General features: G+C 34.1%; 3 protein-coding genes and 2 long non-coding RNA genes across 10 annotated transcripts; 3 read left to right on the top strand and 2 right to left on the bottom strand.

The window, feature by feature from the left end:
- The first annotated feature begins 4,539 nt into the window (after positions 1–4,539).
- LOC135143645 (uncharacterized) lies at positions 4,540–6,177 on the top strand. Its single transcript, XM_064075541.1, has 10 exons — positions 4,540–4,719; positions 4,776–4,868; positions 5,132–5,209; positions 5,260–5,331; positions 5,391–5,501; positions 5,560–5,650; positions 5,713–5,766; positions 5,820–5,865; positions 5,917–6,020; positions 6,078–6,177. The coding sequence occupies exons 1-10, from the start codon at positions 4,540–4,542 to the stop codon at positions 6,173–6,175; spliced, it is 927 nt and encodes a 308-aa protein (XP_063931611.1). The 3' UTR covers positions 6,176–6,177.
- A 1,090-nt stretch (positions 6,178–7,267) lies between these two features.
- On the bottom strand, positions 7,268–7,885 carry LOC135143664 (uncharacterized). Of its 2 annotated transcripts, none has more exons than XR_010282867.1 (4): positions 7,833–7,885; positions 7,558–7,636; positions 7,384–7,483; positions 7,268–7,332 (listed from the first exon to the last, which is right to left on the bottom strand). It is a non-coding gene; the product is annotated as an uncharacterized LOC135143664 (long non-coding RNA). The 2 variants fall into 2 exon arrangements; XR_010282868.1 differs by having other exon boundaries at positions 7,558–7,624; positions 7,833–7,883.
- A 2,733-nt stretch (positions 7,886–10,618) lies between these two features.
- Positions 10,619–14,275, top strand: LOC135143657 (uncharacterized). Of its 3 annotated transcripts, none has more exons than XM_064075564.1 (21): positions 10,619–10,722; positions 10,849–10,934; positions 11,001–11,106; positions 11,165–11,270; positions 11,324–11,442; positions 11,496–11,609; positions 11,902–11,996; positions 12,151–12,283; positions 12,455–12,568; positions 12,617–12,735; positions 12,792–12,882; positions 12,933–12,987; positions 13,055–13,124; positions 13,177–13,243; positions 13,333–13,480; positions 13,532–13,575; positions 13,630–13,743; positions 13,798–13,876; positions 13,939–14,009; positions 14,059–14,142; positions 14,200–14,275. In XM_064075564.1, exons 1-21 carry the CDS (start codon positions 10,669–10,671, stop codon positions 14,245–14,247), a joined length of 1,917 nt encoding a protein of 638 aa, XP_063931634.1. In that variant the 5' UTR covers positions 10,619–10,668; the 3' UTR covers positions 14,248–14,275. The 3 variants fall into 3 exon arrangements, with proteins under 3 accessions (XP_063931634.1, XP_063931635.1, XP_063931633.1); XM_064075565.1 differs by having other exon boundaries at positions 12,455–12,571; positions 13,333–13,471; XM_064075563.1 differs by having other exon boundaries at positions 12,455–12,571.
- Positions 14,276–17,313: 3,038 nt separating this feature from the next.
- On the bottom strand, positions 17,314–18,791 carry LOC135143669 (uncharacterized). 3 transcript variants are annotated; one of them, XR_010282873.1, is made up of 6 exons: positions 18,752–18,791; positions 18,594–18,645; positions 18,450–18,484; positions 17,945–18,360; positions 17,486–17,644; positions 17,314–17,432 (listed from the first exon to the last, which is right to left on the bottom strand). It is a non-coding gene; the product is annotated as an uncharacterized LOC135143669 (long non-coding RNA). The 3 variants fall into 3 exon arrangements; XR_010282871.1 differs by having other exon boundaries at positions 18,594–18,783; XR_010282872.1 differs by having other exon boundaries at positions 17,486–17,625; positions 18,594–18,783.
- A 369-nt stretch (positions 18,792–19,160) lies between these two features.
- Positions 19,161–21,700, top strand: LOC135143667 (septin-6-like). Its single transcript, XM_064075578.1, has 15 exons — positions 19,161–19,244; positions 19,298–19,412; positions 19,550–19,675; positions 19,741–19,822; positions 19,890–20,030; positions 20,083–20,200; positions 20,268–20,340; positions 20,397–20,466; positions 20,529–20,607; positions 20,671–20,705; positions 20,764–20,832; positions 20,904–21,036; positions 21,090–21,169; positions 21,231–21,292; positions 21,623–21,700. Exons 1-11 carry the CDS (start codon positions 19,218–19,220, stop codon positions 20,822–20,824), a joined length of 927 nt encoding a protein of 308 aa, XP_063931648.1. The 5' UTR covers positions 19,161–19,217; the 3' UTR covers positions 20,825–20,832; positions 20,904–21,036; positions 21,090–21,169; positions 21,231–21,292; positions 21,623–21,700.
- Positions 21,701–24,475: the final 2,775 nt, after the last annotated feature.

Genomic DNA, 24,475 nt, shown 5'->3' with positions numbered 1-24,475 from the left:
ATTGAAGATCTACAAATGGAATTGCGTTCATTAAAATCATTATTAGTTGCTCAAAATGAGAAGCTTTCTGCCTTAACGCAATTGAAAGAGTCTTCAGATGATGATTTCGAGTCCGAAGACTCTGAAAGTTAGTAATATTTTAAAGATTTATACTTATAAATAATTATTATTTCCTTTTTAGCTCTTTCTCCAAGCATTGAAAATCTTGATTAGTAAAGCCATTTACTTTTTCACTTTTTTTTCTTTCTGTTATCAAATGCGTTCAGTATACAAGTATTACTTCTTTTTAAACTTTAATTACTTTTCTTTACATAATAAATTAAAGATCTACTCCATTTAAAAAAGAAAGTGTAAATAATTTCTAAGTATGCATCGGCTAGGAACTCGCCCTATGCCGACATGCCAGGCTCACCATATAATAAATTTTTTACATTAGTCTTAATTGAGTCGCCATAATTGAAGTTCATGAAAAAAGCAGCTCTACTTGAGTTTAAAAGCAGTTTGTTACTCTTTTTTTAAATGTTGTAGCATTGTTGTGGTGCTTTAAAAGACAGTACAACCCCGCCAGCAAACTCCCCATGATCAGCCTACTCGAACGTTAAAGCTGTCGGAACTCTCGTACTGCGCAGTTTGTAGAGGTTAGCGAGAATGGTCGTAATTTCACGGCTCAGCAGTTTTTGTGAAGAGTTCTTTTTCACTCTGGAGCGCCCTCATGAGCACTTCTACAACGTCCATGACCTTTTTCTGCGTGCGCGTCTCGTGAAGATTGTTAGAGTTTACCTCTTTTTCTCAAAATGCCGGGGGGGGGGGAGAGCAAGGGCGGTCAGTCTGTTAACCTTTAAAGAAAAAGTATTTACACCTCACGGGAATTACTTCGTGGTAGATGAAATATAATACATAACCGTCACGTGGTATCGGCAAGTGGATTATCGGCGTCAGCTTTAAGTTGGAAGAAACCGAGCTACTCTGATATTAGCAATATCTATAACAAGCACACTCAAAGGCTGTAGACAATTTAAAAGATTACTTGGAGCCTAATAAACGGAAGGAAAAAGATACTAATATAGAAGATTGCCTAAATCCTAATAAATAACTCAAAGTAAAAGTACAAGTGAGAAGATTTAAGGTTTCTTAGATCCTCATAATTGGACGAAAGACGATGTAAAGGGTTATATAAATGCAAGAAATGGATTTTAATAACCCTTCAAACCGCTGCTAGTGAAGATACCAATTAAAAAGTTGAATTCTCTACCCTATCCTCATGGTACTCTGAACAGAAGGGTGATATTACTCAGGTCGTTTTCTCTAAGTTACATTGGTTACTCAATTGCTTCTTATTTTTAATATTACTGTTATTACTAGTATTGCTATTACTGTAATTATTGTTTTAATATATATATATTAATATTGTTTTAAATTATAAGTTACCGTGAATACACTTTTGGGGTTCCAGATGAATTTTTAGAATTTTCTCGGTAGCCTACAGTTTGCTATAATATTTTTTGTTGAAAAGTAATATAAGATCAAGCTTTCAGCTAGTATGATTTCCTTATTAAGGACAGAGTGGGCAATAAATTTGCTGTAGTGAACAGTGTTCCGTTAGATAAAGTTTTATGGAGATTCACTTTTCTTATATTGTAAAATGATAATGGAATTTTTGGCGTGTTTAGGGGTTGATTATTTCTGTGCTTTTTTAAGTTAATGGAGGAGAGAGGCTAATAACGACATGAGACTTGATATTTTGATCTTAGCCAATTGAAAAGATGTAACCTCTTTATGGGAAAGACTGCGTCGAATAAGTTCTTCCAGAGTACAGTACAAGGATGACATGGTATCTAAAAATTAGTTTTTTAGACCTCAAGATTTATTGGAGTTCGTATAGTTTCAGACGCAAGTTGGCGTGGATGTATTATATACATTACATGCTACGGGATTAGTATGTCTGGGTTCTATGGCGAATAACAAGTCATTTTTAATTATTTTAAAACTTAGTTCTTAATTATTCCTTAGAGTAGTATTCTAGACTTATAAAGTGTAATAAACTCCAGCCTAGTAATTTCCTTAACCTTATAGCCCTCATATATGCAAGTGCTGTACATAAATTTATTTTTACCATGGTTATTATGAGTATATAATTATGTACTGTACTCAAGCACTTCTTTCGTTCAATCTAAGTGAGCAGTACTATGGAAGGTGGTCACGTCGTAATATCACTTACTGTGGCTCTCAGCTCAAAACTTTATAAATTTGAAATTACAAGTACCCCAGAGAGAAAGCTTTCTACTTGATCGAGAGCCAGGAAAAACCGTTTCTAGATTATTTAATTATTAAAGGGGTTTTCAGGATGACGGTGAAAAACCATTTTATTCCCCTCGCTGAGAAGTCCAACCGAGACGAGCGTGGTTGGTTAGTGCTGAGGTGGTGACCTCATCGAACAAAAGTATTAAAATAAAAGGTTAAGCTTAAATTTGGTTTATTCTCTCTATAGTTCGGTTTCTCACCTCTTATGTTGTATTTTGATTATTTCTTTTTCCTTCTTATCTTGCTCATTTATTTATGAGTTGGTATTTACATAAGCAAAGTTGCGCTTTTATAATGAACAAATATACCCCCCTTTATGTATGTTTACAATATGTAATATTACCCTACCGAATCGTTAAAGAAGGCCTCTCGTAGCTGCTATGGAGGCTATTTCCAATTTGTATATTTTGGGTATAGTTGATTTTATAGGCCGGAAATACTCGAGAACTGGTGTATTATAAGCAATAAGTAATACAAAATTAATATATTATAGACTGTAAAGTGATATAATATAGCTTGCTCGACAGACTTGAAGCACAGTAGTAATTTATTTAATATTATGGACTATGAGGCAAGTTAGCGACTGTACAGGAAAAGGAAGGGAGGATAATAAAAAGGTAGCAGTCGGCGCATGGGCTGCATTTATCTAAGCACTTGATGCGTGCCCTCGGTTGTTTAATTCTTATGCTATAAAACATTGGCATTAATTACCGAGTACATCCGAGGGTTTCGTAAGCTTAGCTCTAGGAAGTCAGTAATTTTTAAACTCGTTACAATAATATTAATAATAATTTAGCAACAAATAATTTACAAAGATGAAAGGGGTAAAAAGTGATCAGTTTACTACTCAGTAGAAAGAGGGTGTTTATACCTTTAGTAAGAATAAAAGGGGGTAATCCATACCAACGATAGAAAACATGTACGATGACACGTCAGGAACAACAGTTTTAGTGTGCTAGTATTGTACAATATGCTTTCTATATAATGTAAGCTGTCAACAGTTTTCAGTAATTTAAAGTGGAGAGCACTTATTGGCATGTAATATCAACAATAATAAGTACAATTACCTTTTAAAGGTCACGTAATTAAGTGAGGAAAAAATCTTAACCCGGAAAACATTGTAATTTCTTTTTTTCCCCTTTGACATTTGATTATTATTCCTACTAAATTGCTCTTTTCCTGTTAACAATTAACTAATAACACCCCAGCCCTTGAAACAAAGTACACGTAATCTCTAACTGCATATACAGGAATTAAAACACATGTATGCATATACTTTTACAAAAGGTTGAGCCACTATTATAATTTCGAGTCATGTCCCTTACAACAACTGTGTTAAGTACATACATGTATAGATTCTCGCCATTTTTAATCGAGAGTATTGCTACGAGGTACGCGCATCTGATGAATATAGTTAATTACGGCTATTAGAAAAAAAACCATATTATGCATTTTGATGTTTTCTAAGATAAATATATTTCTTGTATAATGCGCCTTCTACTTCACTCTTGTCATTTGGGTATAGGCGTAAAGCGGGTTAATAAATCTGTTTCTGTTTCTCTCCTAAATCTACTCCCTGGCGTAGGCGCTACAGTTAATATATCAAAGTACGCATAGAGAGAGCATAAATTAACAAAATTGAGAAAGTTTACGCTCCTTTGCAATTAAAGATTTTACCAGCTAAAGTTAAGTAAATTAGTATATTATTTATAATATAAAAATAACATGAGTAGTAACGCTCTTGAGTACATTACCTCAACGTGCCACATAAAAAGCGCCTGAAAGGAAAGGACTACAGTCTTTCGTAGAACCAATTTTGCTTACAACTTCTACACCTTCTACACATATAATATTTTACTTTCTAATCTCGGTTGTTACGTAATCAATTTCCTCCAACAAATTTTAATACATAAAAAAAATTCTATTCTAAAACACTAATATTACCACTACAGAAATAAACAAATCGACAAAATAATCAAGCGTATACACAAATAAAATTTATGGGTTAAAGGATTTGCTTGTATCGAAGGAGCAAGTGGATTAAAAAGCATTCCATAACTAAAGTTAATAGATAGACTAAAAGCTCGAAAAAAAATATAAATAAGTAAAACTTACAGCTAATGAAAAATTTCCTTTTGCTATATTTAATTTATCTATTCTTTCGTGCTATAGCTTAGTTTAATATCAGAATTACACCGCTGCATAGGAAATTTTTAACGCCACAACATTTTATTTTTAATGGGTAGATTTCGAGATCTTGGCGTTGTGGATTTGAACAATAATAGAAGTAAAAAATCGCTTGAAGCGTTATTTATAAATCAGTTTGACTACTTTTTATTTGACTGCGACGGTGTTTTGTGGTGTGGTGAAAAACTCATTCCGGGCGCCTTTGACGCCGTACTGCAACTGCAGAACTTAGTTAAGCCTGTCTTTCGCTCATATTTTCCATTAGTACCTAAAAAATTTGGGTATAGGGAAAAAAGCTTTATTTTCTAACAAACAATAGTACAAGATCAAGAGCAGAATATATTTCAAAGTTTAAAAATTTTGGACTAGTTGTTGAATTGGTATTTATACTTTTTAACCTTTATTTTTAGCAACAAACTTTTGAGTCAATTATAATTTTTATCTGTGCGTTAAACTTTAGTGTTACTCTTTACATGAAATAAATTTCTTTAGGCCTTTTTTACGTTAATTACAACTTTTCAATGGATAGCACTAGAGTTGGGTCGGTTAAAAAAGTCTATTAAGCTTTCACAACCGATTATCGACTATACAATATAAGCTTATTAAATTTACTACTAGTATTTTAAAGTTACCTTACATAAAGAATCAGGTTATAACGTCTTCCTACCTAGCCGCCTTATATCTGCAGAGCAAACTTGAGGGCCAGCAATCCGCCAAGAAGGTAAACAAAAGAAATTTTTTTTATAAACTTTATAACTAATTAATACGTAGGTTTTCGCTATAGGACAAAGCGGGTTAATAGAGGAGCTTAGCAATGTTGGAATAGAGGTTGAGTGCGCTCAGGTCATTTTAGTTTATGTTTTATTTAAACTCTGTGTAGACGAATGAATATATACTAATAGAGTGAACATCCTTTCGATGGTGAAAAATTTAAAGCTTGGAAACCGGACGACAAAGTTTTTGCTGTAGTCGCTGGTTTGGACAAAAACATGTCCTATCTAAACCTTTCTAAGGCGTGTAACTAAAAATTTCGCTAATTTTAATTCCTAACGTGATGTTTACCGCAAGTAGGCCATATGCTATCTACAGGATCCACGCATTTTGTTTATTGCCACCAACACTGATGCTACCTACCCCTGCGGAGGCGGAAGGCTTGCCCCAGGCACTCACTTAACCGACCTGTTTCAGACTCTTAAAACTTATTTTTATTTATACGCACCAAAGGGTGCGGATGTTTAGTTAAATTTTTAGAATACGCCGTCAACAGAACTTCGATTGGTTGCACACTTTGTTGTTATAAATGACAGTCATATAACGGTAACAACTTCCAGTCATGGGGAAGCCGAGCAAAGTTCTCGCGGACTATGTTACGCACAGGTGGTACATTCTTCCACCAAAAATAGCTGTGGTAGTCTCACCCTAGCCAAGACTTGAACTCGATGTGAGCAAAACCTGCATGGTGGGGGACAGGCTGGAGACTGACATATTATTCGGAAAGAGTATCGGGGCGAAGACACTGCTCGTCTTTACGGGTACTCAGGCTTTACTAAGAACACTGAAAACCAATTATCCCCGCTGCTCCTTCACAGGCGTCCAGCGACCAGATTCTTTAGAGAATAACGAGGGGAGCATTTATCCAAACTACTGCATTAATTCAGTGGGTGACTTGTGGACGCCACCAGACTAATTAGAAATAGGTACACATAAAAATAATAATAAACTTATAAAAAGTATGCTTAATTTTATAACCTTTATTATAAATTTAAGATTAACCAAAGTTTTAAGTACCTCTTCCAATTACAAGTAATTTCTAATAAACTTGAATAACTTGTATTGGTTTATATAAACTTGTGTAAGGCGCTGTATTTTTGCTGAGTAGGCGCTAGAAATAGAAGATAGAATAGTAAAAGCGGACTTTTTTTCTAAAAACAGGCGGCTACTCCCGAGGCGGTTCGAGGCTTGGGGCTCTTTAGCTCCATCTTCCCCTTAACCCATAAAAATATGTGTGCCACTCCGCTACCTACATACCAGACTTCTACTCGCTTCACTATAGGTAACACAGCTACTTCCCTAAACCCAAGCTGATATATTTGTCGTAAACAGCAAAAAACCAAACCTTTAAAAGCAGTTTAAAATCTATAACTAATTTTATTTCTAACTAACTATTACGCTTATATATGATACATCTTGAAAGGCTATGATGAAAATTTCAACCACTGGACAATTCCTACAATAGCGCTCTAATAAAAAAGCAACCCCGGTTTTTACTTGAACACATTAAGTTAAGCAGTTGGTAAAAAAGATCGCCTTATCCAGTGCTTCAAAAAGCACTTAAAGTTAATTTAATTAGTTTGCATAACTTCAGTGCCAATCAAATATTACCGCTATGCTTTAAAAAGTGCAGTAATCGTATACCGAACTTCCTTGCCATTCCACAGAAGCTACTAGATAAGCAGAAAAAGCTCAAACCAAATTTTCCCTTACAAAAAACTAATTTTTTTTAAAGCAAAAAAGCTCGAAAGTTAAAAAGCTAAAACTCGGTTAAATAATAAAACAAATTAAGCAAGTCTTTAATTTTGTAAGAATGTACAGTTTCTACTTACTACGCAAAGCTTATTACGATAATCAATAAAATAATGTTAAAACTAAAGTGAATAAATAAAAAATCACAAAGAAAAACAAAGTAAAAAGGAATTCCTCAGAACTTCTTAGAAGGGATATGCTCACGGCAATAGCAAATAAAGTGTCTTCATTGGAATTAAAACAAAAACTAAAAAAAAAAACCGAACAAAAATTTTATTTATAATTCAAGTGAATCTTTATGTAAAGGTCCCTCTAGCGATACTTAATTTATATATTAGCTTTAGTAAATTTTATACTAAATGTGAGATCAACCTTTTTAAAACCTATGTCCTTAGCATACTGACGAAAACACTGACGGCAGGTATTCAAACCATACTTACGAATTAAACCATGTCGGTTTCCGCAAACTCGACTAATGTAAGAATGACGTGAGTTAAACTTGTCTATATAAATAAACATTAACATAATCGCTATTTAAAGGAAAACCAATGGCGGGAGCCGGGGCCATATTTCCGTGGATGCGAATACCAAACAGCAGAGTGCATTCTTCAATCTAAAATATAAACTTTAAAAGCGAGAAATAAATATAAGTTAATAGTTAATTAAGTGCTGTTTCGCATACGTACTTTAAAAGAAAAGATATTAAAACATTAATCGAAGTATATAAAAACGTTTATCAGCTAGTAAGCTAGATGCCTGTTATCTATTTTATACGTATAGAAAAAATAAACTCAAACATAATATTGGAATTTTAGAGATACCAAAACAAAATAAATAGGGCCACAAGTCCAAAATGCTAATAGAGAAAACTAACCCAAAAAGTAGGGAGGAAAACCTTTCAAGGCTCAGCGTATTTCTCCTTAAAACAAAGACGACATGTGCTTTTTCGTTACCTGCAATTCATATGTTCTTTAAGGTCACAGCTAATTTTTTCAAAATTCGTTATATTAAGATTGCGTCGTAGGAACAAATAAAATCTTTTACTAGAAATTAATTCTTTATGGCGCTGCTACTTTGCAGTTACTTCTCATATACAAAATCGGGTAAGTACTAACGATAAGCATCTTAAAGTAGCCCACGGCTGAACCCTATACAAATGCAGTACCAAAGCTTTAAAGGAAGGGAAGAGAAGTGAGAAAAAGTTAACAATAATTATTTATTAAACAGTTGCTTTAGGTTTTTTGCAGAAAAACTACTAGTAAACTGTATTGAAGCGAATTAACTAAAAGACAACTATTTAGCCTGTTTCAACGACGAATTAGTAATTTAAATCGTTCCCTAAATTGGTATGATGGAACGACTCAAACCAGCGGAGACACTTTAAGTCAATATTTACATTAACATTTGATAGAATATATGTATTAAGGACTTAATAAATACCGCAGAACCACTATTAAACAAATACTCTTATAGTTATATCAAAAAGTATACTCTAAAAGCCAAAGCGTACCTTACATATTCCCCCATAAAACTTTAAGTTTAACGTATTAAATTCTATCAGGCTTCACAAGAAAACTTTTATTATCTTTGCAATAGTTAATGCTTTTCCATAAAAGCTTTAAAACACTATTACTACACTTTCATATCGAATAAAAGTAGTTTTAAAAAGTTTTTGTAAAATGTTCCGTTTATTAACTCTACTTTCTTGAACTAATAGTCGTTATATATTATAACTCCAGCTATTTATGGGAAAACAATTTAAACTTGTCTACTTTTCATTACATCTAACTCTAACCCCCACCAAAGCACATTGACTAATTTCTTACCACGCCAAAAAGAGGGCGCAAGTCTTCTAATACAAATAGTACAGAGAATGGCGAACTGTCAAGAGCTTTCTTGGACTATCTGAAAAATCAAGAAGGCTACTGGATTTATATTCTATTCAGAGGAAGATGAAACCTTGGAATCTCATTATGATTGCTTTCTAAGAGATAAAAGGTGATCAAAGTTGACTTTAACCTCCGAAATTCGCTCCGGTCGAAAGACTTGCTCGTCTCTCATGTCTTTAAACTCGCGTGTAAAGAGGCGGTTAACCGGCAGGCTATTTATTTGCGCTGGAAAACATTATTTAGCGACAAAAGCGAGAGTAAGGCATCATTTCGCACCTACCTAAATGCTCTCCCCCACCACAACGCTCAGTAGTTTAAGCATAAGCACAGGCTGAATATAACTAACGATGTGTACGAAATTCATTAGGCAGGAGTGTAAGTTTTCACCGTAGCTAAGTATTATGAGCATCGACGGTCAAAATCAATTTAGCGGGTTCAATTCCTGCCGCTGCTGGTGCAGCTCAGGCTTTCTGCGTGTAGGTTTTCTCCAAAAAAATATTTGATACACTACAACATTCGTACATAAAATAAGTGCTTGTTGCGCAGCAGAGTAGAGGGTATAGAGTTTGGATTACCGCTTTGCCATTCCAATTATAACGTATCTCTATAATTATTATCGAACGCCCAGAATACCATTTGGTCTCCGCAGACCAGCGGCGTCGGTTTTTTGTGGTATAAATGTTGCTCTGCTCCGCACAATTACCGTTACAGTGACTGGCGTATTAGCGCGGAAGGTCAAGACTCACCGATAGCGGTGTAAAAGTCATTCGCCTGTGGATGTTAATCGACAGAGGAAAGCATGCACATATTAATTACAGACCAAGAGCGTAAACTATCCCCGCAGCTAGATTTCTTAAGACTAGTATAGCTTAAGACACGATCTCAGGTCGAACATGTGTTAAATGACGTGCAGCTTGTGAACGTACAAATTGTAAAACAATTTTTATGTTAAACTCGGTTAAATGCTTTTTCCACGGTATATAAAAATACGCACGTCGTTTTCTAAAATTGAAAGAAAGTGTAAGTTGATAGCGTTATCAGACAGAGAGCCTTGAGCGCGCTTTTTAAAATTAAATTGTCTATTCGAACCATTGACCAGAAACTGTTGGCCTAAGTTGACGTAATTTTTAGCATCACCACAAGGACTATATAGTCTCGTTTATGGGGTCTCATATAATAACTTCTCTCCATCGAGAGAGGTCGTTTAGTTTTCTAGACTAGAAATTTCAGGACATATCAACTTCTCTAGCAACTATTAAATGCTATTATAATAGGTATGCATAACGTTTATATGGTTTCAAAAAATTGATTAAAGTTTAAAAATGAAAATTTTAAGCTGGTTTTACTCTTCTACAAAACGAATTTATTGTATTATGTAACGCAGTCACACGTATAGTTTATTTATTGAGGCTAGGTGGTAATTGCAGTCGACGGTTCGTAATTCTCGTACTTCCACGCTTGCGTAGCCACTCCATACTAAAAAAAAGACCAGCTGAAAATTTATAATACATTAGTTGCCTGTGTTATGCGTCCACTTTTTATTTAAACAAAAAAAATTATTACCTAGCATTTGCTGTGCATGTGTTAGAGTTAAGAGGTGTCTTTGCGCTGTTTATGGTATCTGTGCAAACCTCGTGGTTAACAGAAGTTTTACTGTCACTATGTACTTCATATCGGCAAATGATAAGTGGTCATCGAGATTTCTTCCAGCAAAAGGCTCCGCACTACTAGATGGACTGCAATATTTCACCTGAACTCCTAATACAATATGTCCACATTGAGCTACTATAACATTTCTGAGAGTTCTTCTTGGGGAAAGGGGGTATTATAAATGTTACCTTACTTTTTTAATATACCCTTTTTATTTCCTGTTTAATCTATTTAGGCGCTCGTTTAAAAGCCTCTTTTTTATTGTTTGTTATACGTAATGATGCTTTGTAACTTCTAGAATGAGGGTACTTTGCATTGCAGTGAAGATAAAATTGTTTATCAAGATCTAAAAGGAGACAAGCGTAAAGTAGAGTCTCTGATAAAGTAAAGCATAATATGAAGTTTATATAGCTTTGCCTTTTAAGTACTGAATGTTTTTTATTAAAAAAGTAAAATAGCGAATGTTCAATACAGAATCTGTGCTAAAGGCTATGAATTACGTTTGCATTTTAAAGATGATTCTCATATAAGTTTTTTTGGTTTTCAAGATGAAGGGGTTTGTAACGAATATAGTTTACCCGAGAAAGATTAATTTAACAAGTACATACGTATAGGAAATCTTGAGTATCGTAAATTTTATTAAGAGACGGACTCCCATTGAGGTTAGTGAAATCAAAACGACTACAAATGGTTTTAATTGGGGAGATTTAGAAATAAGAGGTTAGAAAACTATTAATTAATTTTCAGAGTTAACTGTTTTTATATGTTCGTAGGAGATTATGTTTTTTTTAACCACGAAGGAGAGAATGTTTTTGATTTTCCTATTAACTCAGTAGAACGTGTAAACATTTCTAAGAAGCAAGACATTTCCATTCAGTTCAAGGATTCTTCTGTAATTGAGGATTTTTTACACATTTGATTATTTTAACTCTCTCTATATAATAGGAGAATATTGAAGGTGAGACGCTTTGTGAAGTTCGCTTTACTTTTCCAAAACCGACGAGCGAAGTTTCCGAGGCAGCAAACGACTTTGAGAGCCCAACTTTGACGTTAGCTGAAGTACTTCTTTTCTTTTCGTTCAATTATAATTAAATTTTGTTAATGGTTTGCTTATATTTTTTATTATGAAGGGATAGTTTCCCTTTTACTTTATGTCTTATTTTTTAATATGGTATCGTATTACTAAACTTTTTTCTTTTGTTTTATTTTTGTTTTAATTTTTGTTTAACATAATTATAAGAATTTTTATAAGTAATGATAATTTCATAGATCTGTGACTTTCGGAAAGTTATTTTTTTGTCTTTATATATATTTTTTCATAGATAGAAACTTAATTAATCACGATTTTTAGAAATTTCACGCAAACCTTACATCTCGTTGTGACTTCAAAAGCGAGACTTCCCCGCTTATTGTTGCATTTCCCGAAGTACATTTCCTGGTTCCTCGGTATATCCTTCCTTTTTTTAGTTCACGTTGAATTTTATAATAAATTTTTGATAAAATATTATTTTTTAAAATTTTTTCTGTACTTTTTTGGGCGGCTTATAAACTTTTCGTCGTTTTTTTTAATTAATAGTTATTTACTTTAACTATTTTTCAGCGGCCGTCATGATTTTCGTCTATACAAAGATTGCTTTCAGCTTCATGGAAAATCTTCTAGCTACACCGTAGAGTATAGCAATATACTCCGCTATTTTTTACTTCCGAGGGATTCTGATTCGATTCTCTTTGTGGTATAAGAAAGTTTTTGTTTCTTTTTTAAAATTCGGAGTTTTTCTAAATTTTTATATTATAAATAACCTATAAAATTTATTTTGTGAGAGTTAATAATAGTTTAATATAGAAGTTAATTGCAATTATTTATAAAACTTTTATCTTAAGTGTAAAATTTCATTATTATTTAGATTTGCTTGAATCAACCGCTACGCAAAGGTCAGAAACTCCATTCCTTTCTCGTGTTGGTGATACCGACTACAGAACGGATCGAGGCTGATCTAAATCTCTCGAAGGAGGATCTGGTGGTTGCTAGCCTTGCAGCTATTTGGGATTTTAATAATTTTAATTAGGCTCCTTACGGAGATTCTCTCCAAGAGCACATGGATGGCGCTACTTATGAGGTTCTTACAAAGATAATTAAGAATTTATCCCAAAAAAAAGTTCTTACTCCGTTTCCGGACTTTACCAAGTGCCTTATATTCTTTATTTTTTCCTTTTTTAATATGTTTTAATCTCAATTTTTAGTGATGAGGGATTTCCGCTGGTAAAATGTAGCTTTAAAGCGGAAGTTGGCGTTATTTTTCCTTTAAAAAGCGGCTTGATCTTTGTTCATCAGGTATTATTTCATTTTTTTGTTTACTTTTTACGTTGTTTTTGCCCGCGCAGCCCGTTATATACATACGAGATTCCGACATTTCGCACATCCGATTCGAGCGCGTTGGTAAATTGCACCTGCTATCAATTATACATATGATTCCTTATTTTCGATGCGAATAATTTTTTTCTAGGAACTGGCGGCTCTATGATCGTTGTTAGCAAGTCGGGGGAGGAGTATTCCTTCAACATCAGTCAAGAAAAGTATTATTACGAAGTATAATTCTTTTTTCAAATGAATATATTTGATTTTGAGGGGGCACTACGATCTTATGCTGAAACACATGCATAATAAACCAGTCAAGTGTGTCGTTTCTGATACGGTCTGAGCACCCTTCCTTTCTCGCTCTTTTTATTATTATATATTTGGAATATTATACTTTTATAAGGAAAGTTAATTTTTAATTCTTAGGTCCGCCCAATGAGTTTTGACGAGGACAATGACGAACAGGATCCCTACAACTTTCCGCTGAACCGCTCCGGTTTGCAGAGTGAAAGCGAAGAAGACGAAGATTTTGTTGCTGAGCCCTCTAGCACGGAGGATGACGATAGTGACTCAAGTTTCTTCTTCCGTTTCCTTATACTCCGCATTAATTGAATTTTTTTTCTAGACTTTAACGAAAGTTCGGGAGGCGTTTCCCACTCCGACAGCGAGGTTATTTTTTGGTTATTTTTTTTTTAGAATGAGGATCACTTTTTGCCCAAAAAGTCAGGCCCGGTTATGTCGGAGTTACAGGAAACGCCAGTCAAGCCTTCGAAACGGCATGGCGAGTCGCCTAGACGAGCGCTACCATCTAAGAAAAAGCGGCAAAAAGCAATTAAAGTGGGTCATATCTTTCCTTGCTGGGCGATTTGTTCAGATTCTTACCTCTTGTAGGACCCGCTGGCGCCCAAGAAGCCGCCATCCGCCTTTCTGCTGCACAACTTAGATAAGCGAAGAGAACTTCTGGGGAAGGGTCACTGTGACTCCGTCTACTTTTCTGATTTTGCTTTTCTTAAATTTCTTCTCGCTGTGTAGGATTGAAACCCCCTCAGATTATACAGAAGCTGGCTGAGATGTGGAAAGCATCTAGTCCTGAAACTAAATCAGTTGAATCTTGTAGCCTTTTTTGTTGCATTTATTAACCTCTTTTTATAGAAGTACGAAAAGTTATATCTCGAAAAAAAAAAAGAGTACGAAAAGCAGCTTGCAGCCTATCAGAGAGACCGGCGCCCCGAGGAGGTACCGCCATCTTTACTTGCCTCGGTGGAGCCGCTGACCAATTTCTGTCGCTTTCAGGGGAGATCTTTCGGAGTAAACGAAAACATTGGCGAGCAAACAGACTAACTTGGAAAAACAACATAATAAAGATTATTCTCTCATTCTTTGCTTGTCTGCGCTTCTGCAGCGCCCTGTGTAGGTAAATGAAGGGTACAACGTTTAGTCTGAAAGAATAGAGTATATTTTGTCTAAGGTTAAATTTATTGAATGAACTTTATTATCGAAGTGTTTTATAGGGTACTCCTCTGCTATTATGCAGTTCTAAATTTACATTTCGTCTTGGTACTTTTCTTTTGCCTAGCACCTACTTAGGGCTTATTGAAGTCAAAAAAAGTTTTTAATCATACTCTGTGAAAATCAAAAAAAAAACAAAAATTATTTTTATTATTAATGTTTAACAGCAATAATAGTATAACAGTAAAATAAACCGAAATTTTTCCCATGAGTTTTATAATATATAAATGATGTCAGTGAGATACACCTTAGTTTTAGGATCCTTTTTATTTTACGGTTTTACACATATAAGTATATATTGAGCAAAAAGGTCTTTAATATAGTCTTCGGTACACTGCACCTATTTGCCTGATCAGCGTAACCAACAAAGTGATCCCTACCACCGTTATATGTTTTGAAAAAGTCAACGACCTTTTATAGCAGAATATTAAAGGGATGACTGGTAAAAGGTTATGGCGGCTTGGGTAGTCATGGGTTAGGTTAAGCTTGGGAAAATTAGCGTGCTCTTTCTAATTCTTTTGCCAGTCGCATACTCCCTTTTAAACTCATTTTAAATATCTTTTCTTAATGGGCTATTATAAACAATAATATCTTTTATGCTCTACCTTTTTTTAGTTAATGCTAAAAACCACTCTCTTACAAATTATAATAACCTTTCTTTGCCCCCTTTTTCGCAAAAAAGTTTCTTTACAATGACTTGGAAACTTGCTGAGGTCAAACTATTTCATCGATATTATTACGCTTGTTCGTTAAGGACATTTCCCGAGTTGGCACCCTATTCCGCTTGTATGGTCATTTTTAATAATATAATAGTCACATCCATGTGGTTAAGGCACAATTAACAAAGGACGTAAACATAAATTATCATTTAGATTAGTGGACCGTCCGTGGTTACTGACGATGCATAAACTTCGAACCCTTTAACTTGTGCTTGCTCGGGTCAAGAAACAATAAATTTACGAGCCTTTAACAGAGTGGAGAGCGAATAAACCGGATTAAAGCGTGTGTTTACGCAATTTCAAATATTATATATCTTCTTTTAAATCTTGTTCTAGACCCTATTTTTTTTTTAAACAAAAATTTAAAGCGCAATGCGCGGCGGTGATTACGTGCCCTGCCCCGCGGTTCGTAACTGAACTCTTCTACCATTAATTGAATTTGTTTGCTAAGCTGTACGTAGGTGATTTTGGCATTGCGTAAAAGAACTGTAGCCGTGGGCTCAAGCTGAAGTTTTTGATAAAAGGCCACGTTTTACACAAATAACAGTGCCCGTCATGTTTTGTTTCACTTGACGCGAAGAGACTATTGCTTGTGAGTAGGCTCAAACAAAGGATGTGTATTTTATGATTGGCCGGATAACATATATAAGTATCGCTTGGTATGCAAGATGAGTTTTCTTCAAGCACAAAGTAAAAGATTAAAAAGTTTGAGTCGTCTCTTAACCCTTCACTGCTGCATAGTTTAAGTGCGGTCGCCAAGAGCGCTTACTGGCAATAATGACTCCTAGGGTTTATATATTTAAAAAATGTAATTTTACAATAGCTATAATCTAACATATGAATATTTTTAATGAGCTAAAACAAATTAAAACTATTTATCTTGAAATTTCACATCTTACCTTTAAATTCTCAGATCTGTCCTTCTCGTATCTGTAAACTTAGATGCAAACGATATCCTTTATAGGCTTAACAGTAGAAAGACTGTCATAAATTTCCAACAGAATTTCAAGCGCTTAGCTAGGTTTGGTGGAATTTTAACTTTTTTAAATATCCTAATCTTTAGAAGCCTTTTCCATACAATAACAGTATAGTATACTCTCTCCCAAAATACGGTAACTGGATATAGGCTTGTTAGTTTGCTTACTTTTTTATTTAGTAGGAAAGTTTTGGGAGCTGTTTTACTGTTAATTAAAATTAAAACTTGCTCAAAACAATTACTTTTAAAAAAACTTTCCGCTGTCTTAGACCTTTCGTAGCATTGCATGCCGCGAGAACAAGTTTAATTTCACTAAACATAGAAAATGCTTCGAGCAAAGGACAGCAATTAGGGTCGCTATGAAAGAAGAAAACCCTGGAAAATTAACACTTTTTGTAAGTTTTGGCCTTTTCATTTTCACTGATTCAAAAAATTAGTCGTGACGTCCTAAACCTCTATCCTTGACAATTACCTTGTAACCAATTGCTGCCCACAAAGCTCATTTCTTTACCCCTTGCTCTTCTCACTCATTTTGTCTGAGCTTCCACTCTCTAAGTCTTTTATTGATATACTTCCAAAATAGTGTTATCTCCTATAATTAATTAAATGGTGCAACGCATGGAAACCTAAGATCGACGCGTTAAATTTACATTCTCGAGAAAAAGATGCAAAGTTAAAAAAGTTAAAGTGAATTTGATTAAAGCTTGATTTTTTAAAAAGTTGTGCTTATAATATATTTAATCTATAAATAATTGTAGTAATTCCAAAGAAGTTCTAAGCAATTACTAAACTAAGCAAAGTGACGGCGAAGACCAAAAGCGGTAGAGCGGTCAGAACAAAATTAGCCAACGTACCCACACAACCTCGCACAACAGTGACGAGTTACACTTTTTATTATTTTACAAGATCGAAGATTACTGTAAGAGGGAGCAACCGTTTATATGTGAAAATATTATTTGCTTGAAAGCACTAATTATAATTAGTTTTTAAAATTTGGGTTCAATATATGTATTCAAGTAAGATAATATAGCTCCAGCTATTTTATTTGGAGTAAAGTTCAGCCAGTAAACTTAATTAACAACGCTTTGCTTTATAAAATCAATATTTGCACGCAATATATAAACAATAAAACTTTGGAAAAGAAATAGTCAAAGAGAAGCAAGTTTTTTACTATAGAATTTTATAATACATGAAGTTGCTATTTTGATAATTTCTTACTCAAATTCCGCTAAATATCTCTTAATTGTTAACCTTACTTTTTACAACTCAATTCAATTAATATAAGCTTTTAAGTTGCAGAGGTCAGCAGCACGTGGTCCAATCTATATAAATAAGAATAATGAGCAGAACGACCACATATTTATAAAAAGGGAACTTTTCTTCTTCTTCTTCCCTTTTTTTTTCTTTTCTAGCTTCCTTTTTTTCAATGCAATAAATCCGTGATTTCTGGAGCTGCCTTAGCAACTTGCGTTGTTCGCAGTCGCTAGAAAGTCTAAGGACATACTCTTTGTTTTTCTGAAAAATTAATAAAATACTAAGGCAACTTAGTATTCATTAAGAGAAGATTATATAATAAAGTAAATATTCTGGCATGGTGAGTTGAGTATTCTTATAACACTGTTAAATTACAAACTAACACAACGATTTATAATAGAAGACTACTTTTATAGCCTTAAAGCTATTAAAAAAGGAAATGAGAACTGCTCATAGCGATTTCTTGCCTTAAATAAATATTATGAAGTTTTATACAGACTCTTTCTCACAATATATGTCATTAACAAAAAACTTAAATATTTTTTATCGAATAAATATTTTTCGTAGATAGTGTATTTACCCAAACTTTGGCCGATGCAACTTCTTAACTAAACGAATATCAGTAAGTTTCTTTTCTTTATGAACCTCGCCATTAGCGTTCTTGAATTTGTTTCTCATTTTTTTAGGCAAGTTAAAAATAGTAAATGTGTGCTGAGAAACACTTCTTTTAAAAGAAAAAGGCGAGTTCTCCTCCTCAGGATAGTCAAATCTCCAAGAATTCAGGCGTTTTTTTAGAAAAAGAAAGTTAAAAAATTAAGAAAAACACTATGAGGAACTAGATCTCCGAACATAAGTAGCAATTAAAAATAAAAAAGAAGTACTGGAAATTTAAAACCTAAAAAAGTTTTCGACGCTTGAAAATCTAAGTATTTTAGACTCATAACGTTTAAAGAATTCAGGGTTTCTCTTTTTATAGAGCTGCACTAAAAATTGCCACTAAGTGTAAATAAGCAAAAATAGTAATTAGACGCTGGTGTAACATAATAGTGTTTTTTGGGAATATAATTATAAAGTTAAAAAAGCACCTCACATGCCGAGCTTACTTGGGCATCCGAGTCAGCTGAGGTAAAATAGGTTAAAATAAAAAGATTTGAAAAGATTAAAAGGTCGTGTATAAAAACTAAAGAAAAGAAAATAGATATTTTAAGCATCAAAAAATTAAGATATACGTTCTTCAGATAAAGCAGAAGCTGTGGAACTTGTGCGAGTTGTAAAAAAAGGCTTTTATATTTTTATAATAAGTTTATTGTCAAGTCAAATATCATTGTGAATACTTAAAAACACACTAGGAGTTTAGAAAGTCTTAAGAACGTTCCGAATAACATACTTTGTCGATAGACTCGGCTAAGCTCATAGACAGCCGACGAGGCGCCGCAAAAAAAAATTGAAGAACTAGAGCTTAAACCCCACAATTAGATGGTAAGTGCCCTTATAGGAGGCTTTATTTGGCAAACACTGTCTACAAATAAGAGGTACATCGAACGATCCCTTTTTTAACTTTACTCAATTACCATTCAACTATGTATACAAAAGTTATATGAATCTTTTTTTTTCTCATTCGATATAAAAATTGTGTTAAATAAAATAACTTTATTAAAGGTTATGTTTGTTAACTCTTGATAATAAAAATCCGCCCCATTTCTAGCGCGAGGGGGAAATCTAACAGTTTAAAAACGGATATGGTACTGCCTTATAAGGGTCGTAATAGTCAGATATTGAGTATAGCTCTATAGCAAGTTTTATTCACTTCGCAGCGTATCTTCCCACTTGAAGTTATTGTATAGCCTTGAAAGATGGCCTACTGCGGGTCTCACCACTTGGTTTTACTAAAAAACACCTGTCTCGTTGCTTCACTAAATCTTTTTAAATTAAGGCTTTAGGTGGCGGTACTTTAGAACTACGAGGACACGTAGGCTTTGATGGCCTTCCCGATCAACTTGTAAATAAAAGTGTACAGCAAGGCTTTCAATTCAACCTCCTTATAGTAGGTTTGGCTTTTTTACGTTTCTACTTAATAAAAATTTATTATTCATATAACCAGAAAAGAGAAAAAATTACCTTTTCCATCTTTTAAAAAGTACACAGTTTAAATTTTTCCTAGTAACCTTGAATTCTATATAAATAGGTGAAACAGGATGTGGTAAGACTACACTTATAAATTCTTTATTTAAGACTGAATTTGAGGAGTTGGAGGGATTAGAGGAAAGGACACACTTTACCCCAGAAACCTGGATACAAAGCGCTACTTACGGTAAATTTTTTTTTTCTAAACAAAAAAATATAACCAAATGGTGATTTTTACGTTTATTTGTAAAGATATTCAAGAAAAAGAAGTTTGTCTACGCTTAAGGATTGATCAAACTGTAGGGTTCGGCGATGCCATCGACAGGAGTTCCAGGTCCTTGTCTGCTCTTTAAACACCAATATTGTTTTTTTCATATAAGCCCAATAAATGTTGCTTATAGCATGCAACTAGTTACTGACTACCTCAATAAAAAATTTGAGGAGTATCTGCAAGAAGAAATTAGCATCACTCGGCGTAGACGAGCGTTCTCTGATCCACGTTGCCACGCGTGCATATATATGATAACTCCCTGTCACAACAGGTGCAAAACCATTCTATTTTATTGTCAGTAGTTCCTTTGACTACTTAACTAGTTTAAAGTCTTTGGACTTTGCTATGCTTAAGGCTATCCACAAAAGCGTCAATGTTATACCGGTCATAGCTAAGTCTGACAACATTGATCGAAGCACCCTTAAAAAATTAAAAATTAACGTTGGCCTATTTTGAGGAATTATATTTCTTTTTAACGACTATCTTTCTTCATCCACGCCTACTTTAGATTATGAAAGAACTTCAGGATGCTGGAATTTCAACGTATAATTTTTTTACTGAAGACTGCGGCGAGCTTCAAGGTATTTCTGCTAAAACTTACAGTATTTTACTGGCTTACGTACACTCTCATCTTCAGCGGTTGCGCCCTTTTCTATTGTAGCCAGTAACGAGGTTATAGACGGGAGACGCGTCCGGATCTACCCCTGGTAGCGCGCCCTTCAGCTTCTCGAACCTTTTTTATTGTAAAAATTCTTAATAAACCTCTCAGGGGCACAGTGGACATCGAAAACGAAGACCACAGCGACTTTGCCACCCTCAGAGAGTGCTTACTCCGTTACAGCATTTACGTGCGACTTTATTTCTTTGTTACTGGTGTGACCTCACTGCTAATATTATATTTTGTTCAATAGAATCTCATTTACCAAACCAGCGCCGTGTTTTACAGGTAGCTGGAGGAACAGTCTAGCCTTGTTCCTTTCATTTGCTCCTATTTTACTTGGCAGCTCTTATCGCATGAAGCGCCTAAGAGAAATGGGCTTCCTCGAAACAACTGACGGCGAATGAGAGGCAAGGTTATTCTCATTTCCCGCGAGGCTCGCTAGAGTTGGCTCGGCATTCAGCAGGAGTTAATTCCTTTTATAAGTCTAGAAGATACGTATAAGGCTAAAAAGACGCAACAGCAAAGCGAGCAAAAGAGGAGAGAAGCTGAGTTGCGGAATGAATTCAGCAGAAATGTCTGCACTAAGCAGGCGGAGTTGGAAACTAGAAAAGCTGAGGTTTGCCTTTATTTTTTGAAGAACAGAGTATTTTAGGTTGATTCTGTAAGTAGATGGCAGCACTCCACGAGAGACAGATGCAAATTTTGACGAGGGAATATCAAGAGCTTCTCAGTAAACAAGATAATTTAGAGTACGAACATAACTTTCGCGGTATCTCTTTTAATAATTCCAAATTTCATCGCTTATTTTAGGGCACAACTTGAAGAAGTTCGAGGCTTTTTAGCGCAATCACAGCAGTCAAAGGGCAAGCGAGGTATTAACTGGTTATAGCCACTCTACTACTCGCACTTTGGGGTTCATAAGTGTGGCATTGCCTTGCTTTTCTTGATTTTTCTTGCTTTTCTTTAACACGAAGGCTTGAAGTTCCTCAAACCAAACGGCTAAGTTTTATTTAAGTTACTGAATACGTTATTGTTACTGCATTATATAACAAGTTACCGCAAACTAGAAAATAAACATAGTGATGCACATAAATTATTAGTGGACTCGAACGCTAAACTTGTTATTAATTCCAACCAACAACTTGATTTAAAAGCTCAACTCTTGCTTTTTTCACCATAATTTACTTTTTTTAAATGTTCAGGGTTCTTTTAGTAAGCAAGCCGCGTGGATTCAAGGATTAGCAAAAAAAAATTTTTTGTTAACTCTGCTTCTGTCAGCACTATTGTCTTTAATAAATGCTTTATTTGATTGTATGCAACTTTGATTCCCTTTAGAGTCGGAGGCAACTGTAAACTCCCATGTTTCTTGTAAAACAGTGTGTAATGTTAATTTTTTTAGTATCCAACCTCCACCGTACGCAGTGCTTTCCTTTGTAATTTTAAAAGATTTTTGCTCATTACCAAGCCAAGAAAGCTTTTGTACTTGGAATACCGAAAGGCAGCTTCGTTTAAAATAAACATGTCGCAGAAAATAAGTGTTTTACTTGGGGAACGCACCGCGAATACAAAAATTTTCTCCGGATCTTCCAAAGTTTTCTTTCAAAAAAGATACATAAAATTTCTGTAGAATTGAGGCTATGGGGGGGCTCATTAGGTTAATTAAAACGTCTAGTAGATAAAACATATTTTTGAATAAACCTTACCCGAGTGGCAAGCGTTGTAATGAAAAGAACACATGGCTCTACTAAATATAAGAAAACCAATAAGTTATAACTCAACAGGACAAAGCCTAGAGGCCAAAAAAAATATAAAAGTATAAAATTATCGTTTACTTTTAGTCCTTTTTAGTCCACAGAAAGTTTAAGTTAAAGTAGTCGATTTTTAAAAAGGGTTGTTTTTTTTTATCAGTATTAATTTAGTATAAGTGCAGGTTATTTTTTGGTGTTATCTGGAAGTAGAGTAAAGTGTAAGCTCACCAATAGAGTAGTAAAACTATGCACTTTAAATGATTAGCTAAGGTAACAAGAAAGTTTAATAAAGTATAGTAGCCGTGACTTAGTTAACTGATAGTGTAACAAACTTAATACTTCGAGGAAAATATATCTACTAAAAACTATTCAAAATTTACCATTGTGCATTAATACTAACTAATTTAGTGCAGAAGCTATACTTATTTTATTGACTGCATAGCCCATTTACGCTTCAAAAAGCAAGAAACGAGTATACTGAAATTACAAAAAAACTTTGGTACTATATGATATAACTTCCAACCGCAAAAATGTACACTTCCAATAAAACTATAATTAGAGTTTTCGATATAAACCTTTAATTCTAGAAAAATGTAAAATTAAGAGCTAATTGTAATCACTAAAACAACGAATTGCCTTTTACCTTAAATTGTGGGGAATATAAATGTCCATTTACCTATAATTAACATACACAGCATTTCTTGTCTTTCATATTTTTTATTAATCTCCTTCAATTTAATTTATGCGCTCTTCCATATAAAGTTATTTTGTCCTTTTTTTGTTAGCAAGTCACCTAACACCCTTACAACAAAAAGAGAAAAAATAAGTTTTGTAAAGTTGCGCCACTGGCTAGCTTATAAAGTATTATCTAAAAAATAGAAAAGGGCGTTGTACAACTAAAAGAATAGTGGCAAGCAAAGAATAAAATTTATATAAGAACAGAACAGATATATGAGCAAGGGATGACATTCGATATTAGAAGGAACAAACGAAAATCAAGGTAGCCTATAGCTGACCAATTGCTTAAACGCACGTAAGAAAAGGCATATAATAATGTAGTTCATCCATGGGGACAAAAAACAAATTAGGAGGAAGACCGAGTGCATTCCAAGACCTTGTATTCAAAGTCTGCATCCAATATTCTGTTTTATGCAATGGAATACTTTGGCCGGTTATGAACATAACCCACTTAATCTGTAATAACCCCCCTTAGGAAGGGTTGGGATATGGTCGCTGGCATCTTCTCCCGAACACATTAATTTTCCCGTTTAATAGATATATCAGCTGGTGGATAGCAAATATTGCACACTAAAATGTTGACGCTTTTTTTTAGCTTATTTGGCATAAAGGAGAGCTGTACTCTTTTCATAGATTCGTAGCCTTTGATAATATTTAGTACAGCTTCGTTATCTAGATGAATTTTTATTAAAACAGTTGTCTTAAAAGTTAGTTACCTCATATTTTGATGGAAATTTTTTTATTGCTAAGGGCTACATATTCAGCCACACTTGAGAACTTGTTTTTGAAGTTTTGTCTTTTTTTGTTTTCCATTAAATCGGATAAACATTGGGAAGAATTAAATATCCATAGTGGCCTGTAAACATAATTACGCGACCACGCAGTAACCGTCAATGAATATACCCTTATTTTCGTTTTTATTGAGTGCTATCTCCCAGAAGTTGTTAAAGGATAAATAACTTCCTTAAACAGACCAAACAAACCCACTGAACATTAATAAAAGGAAAAAAGTCGGATTTATTGAAGCAAATAAGCTCAGTACATGTAAAAATTATAAATTAATAGCTTGTGGGGATTTTAAAGATGTTTATAACATGCTCTTTCGCTATAGCAATAATCACTAAAATCTACGACGAGGATCCTTTATGCAACATACTGCATTTAGATTTAGAAGAATTATTAACGGCGGGTCTAATAAATACAAATGAGGTTCTCTCTGCATCAGTTGGTATTCCTTATTATTCGGTAAAGATATCTACCAAAAAGAGAGGTTGCATATGCAAAGTATGATCCTGTACCAGTCGCTAACAGTTCTCAGAGTCTACAAAACTGCTATTTTCTTAATTACTGGATGCAATAGTCGGAGGTTGCGGTGGTCTTTATTTATACTAACATTTAAGTTACAATTTGAGCCCAATTGTTTAACTAAATAAGATTGATTATGTAAAATTGTTTTCTTATAAATATTTAAATTTATTCATAAAATTTTATTTATTTGTAGTAAGCCTTTTATAGCCTATTATTTTATCATATTATTAAAAAATAGGTTTTGGTATTTAAAAGTATATA

The sequence above is a fragment of the Zophobas morio genome, unplaced genomic scaffold, assembly GCF_036711695.1.
Source record: "Zophobas morio isolate AGI-343-1 ecotype UQ-CSIRO unplaced genomic scaffold, CSIRO_AGI_Zmor_V1 ptg000068l, whole genome shotgun sequence".
Lineage (NCBI taxonomy): Eukaryota > Metazoa > Arthropoda > Insecta > Coleoptera > Tenebrionidae > Zophobas > Zophobas morio.
Note: the sequence above shows the minus strand (reverse complement) of the source record. Positions and strands in the feature narration are given on the sequence as shown.

Bases quoted from the DNA above. Each gene is read 5' to 3' on its own strand.
- LOC135143657 (XM_064075563.1), top strand. From the start codon at position 10,669: ATGTCCACATTGAGCTACTATAACATTTCTGAGAGTTCTTCTTGGGGA. The intron at 12,736-12,791 runs GTGCCTTATATT...CTCAATTTTTAG, and splicing joins CCGTTTCCGGACTTTACCAA to TGATGAGGGATTTCCGCTGG. The intron at 12,883-12,932 runs GTATTATTTCAT...TTGCCCGCGCAG, and splicing joins GCTTGATCTTTGTTCATCAG to CCCGTTATATACATACGAGA.
- LOC135143645 (XM_064075541.1), top strand. From the start codon at position 4,540: ATGGGTAGATTTCGAGATCTTGGCGTTGTGGATTTGAACAATAATAGA. The intron at 4,869-5,131 runs GTATTTATACTT...CCTTACATAAAG, and splicing joins TTGGACTAGTTGTTGAATTG to AATCAGGTTATAACGTCTTC. The intron at 5,866-5,916 runs GTGGTACATTCT...ACCCTAGCCAAG, and splicing joins GCGGACTATGTTACGCACAG to ACTTGAACTCGATGTGAGCA.
- LOC135143667 (XM_064075578.1), top strand. From the start codon at position 19,218: ATGGCCTACTGCGGGTCTCACCACTTG. The intron at 19,676-19,740 runs GTAAATTTTTTT...TTATTTGTAAAG, and splicing joins GATACAAAGCGCTACTTACG to ATATTCAAGAAAAAGAAGTT. The intron at 19,823-19,889 runs GTCCTTGTCTGC...TGTTGCTTATAG, and splicing joins GCCATCGACAGGAGTTCCAG to CATGCAACTAGTTACTGACT.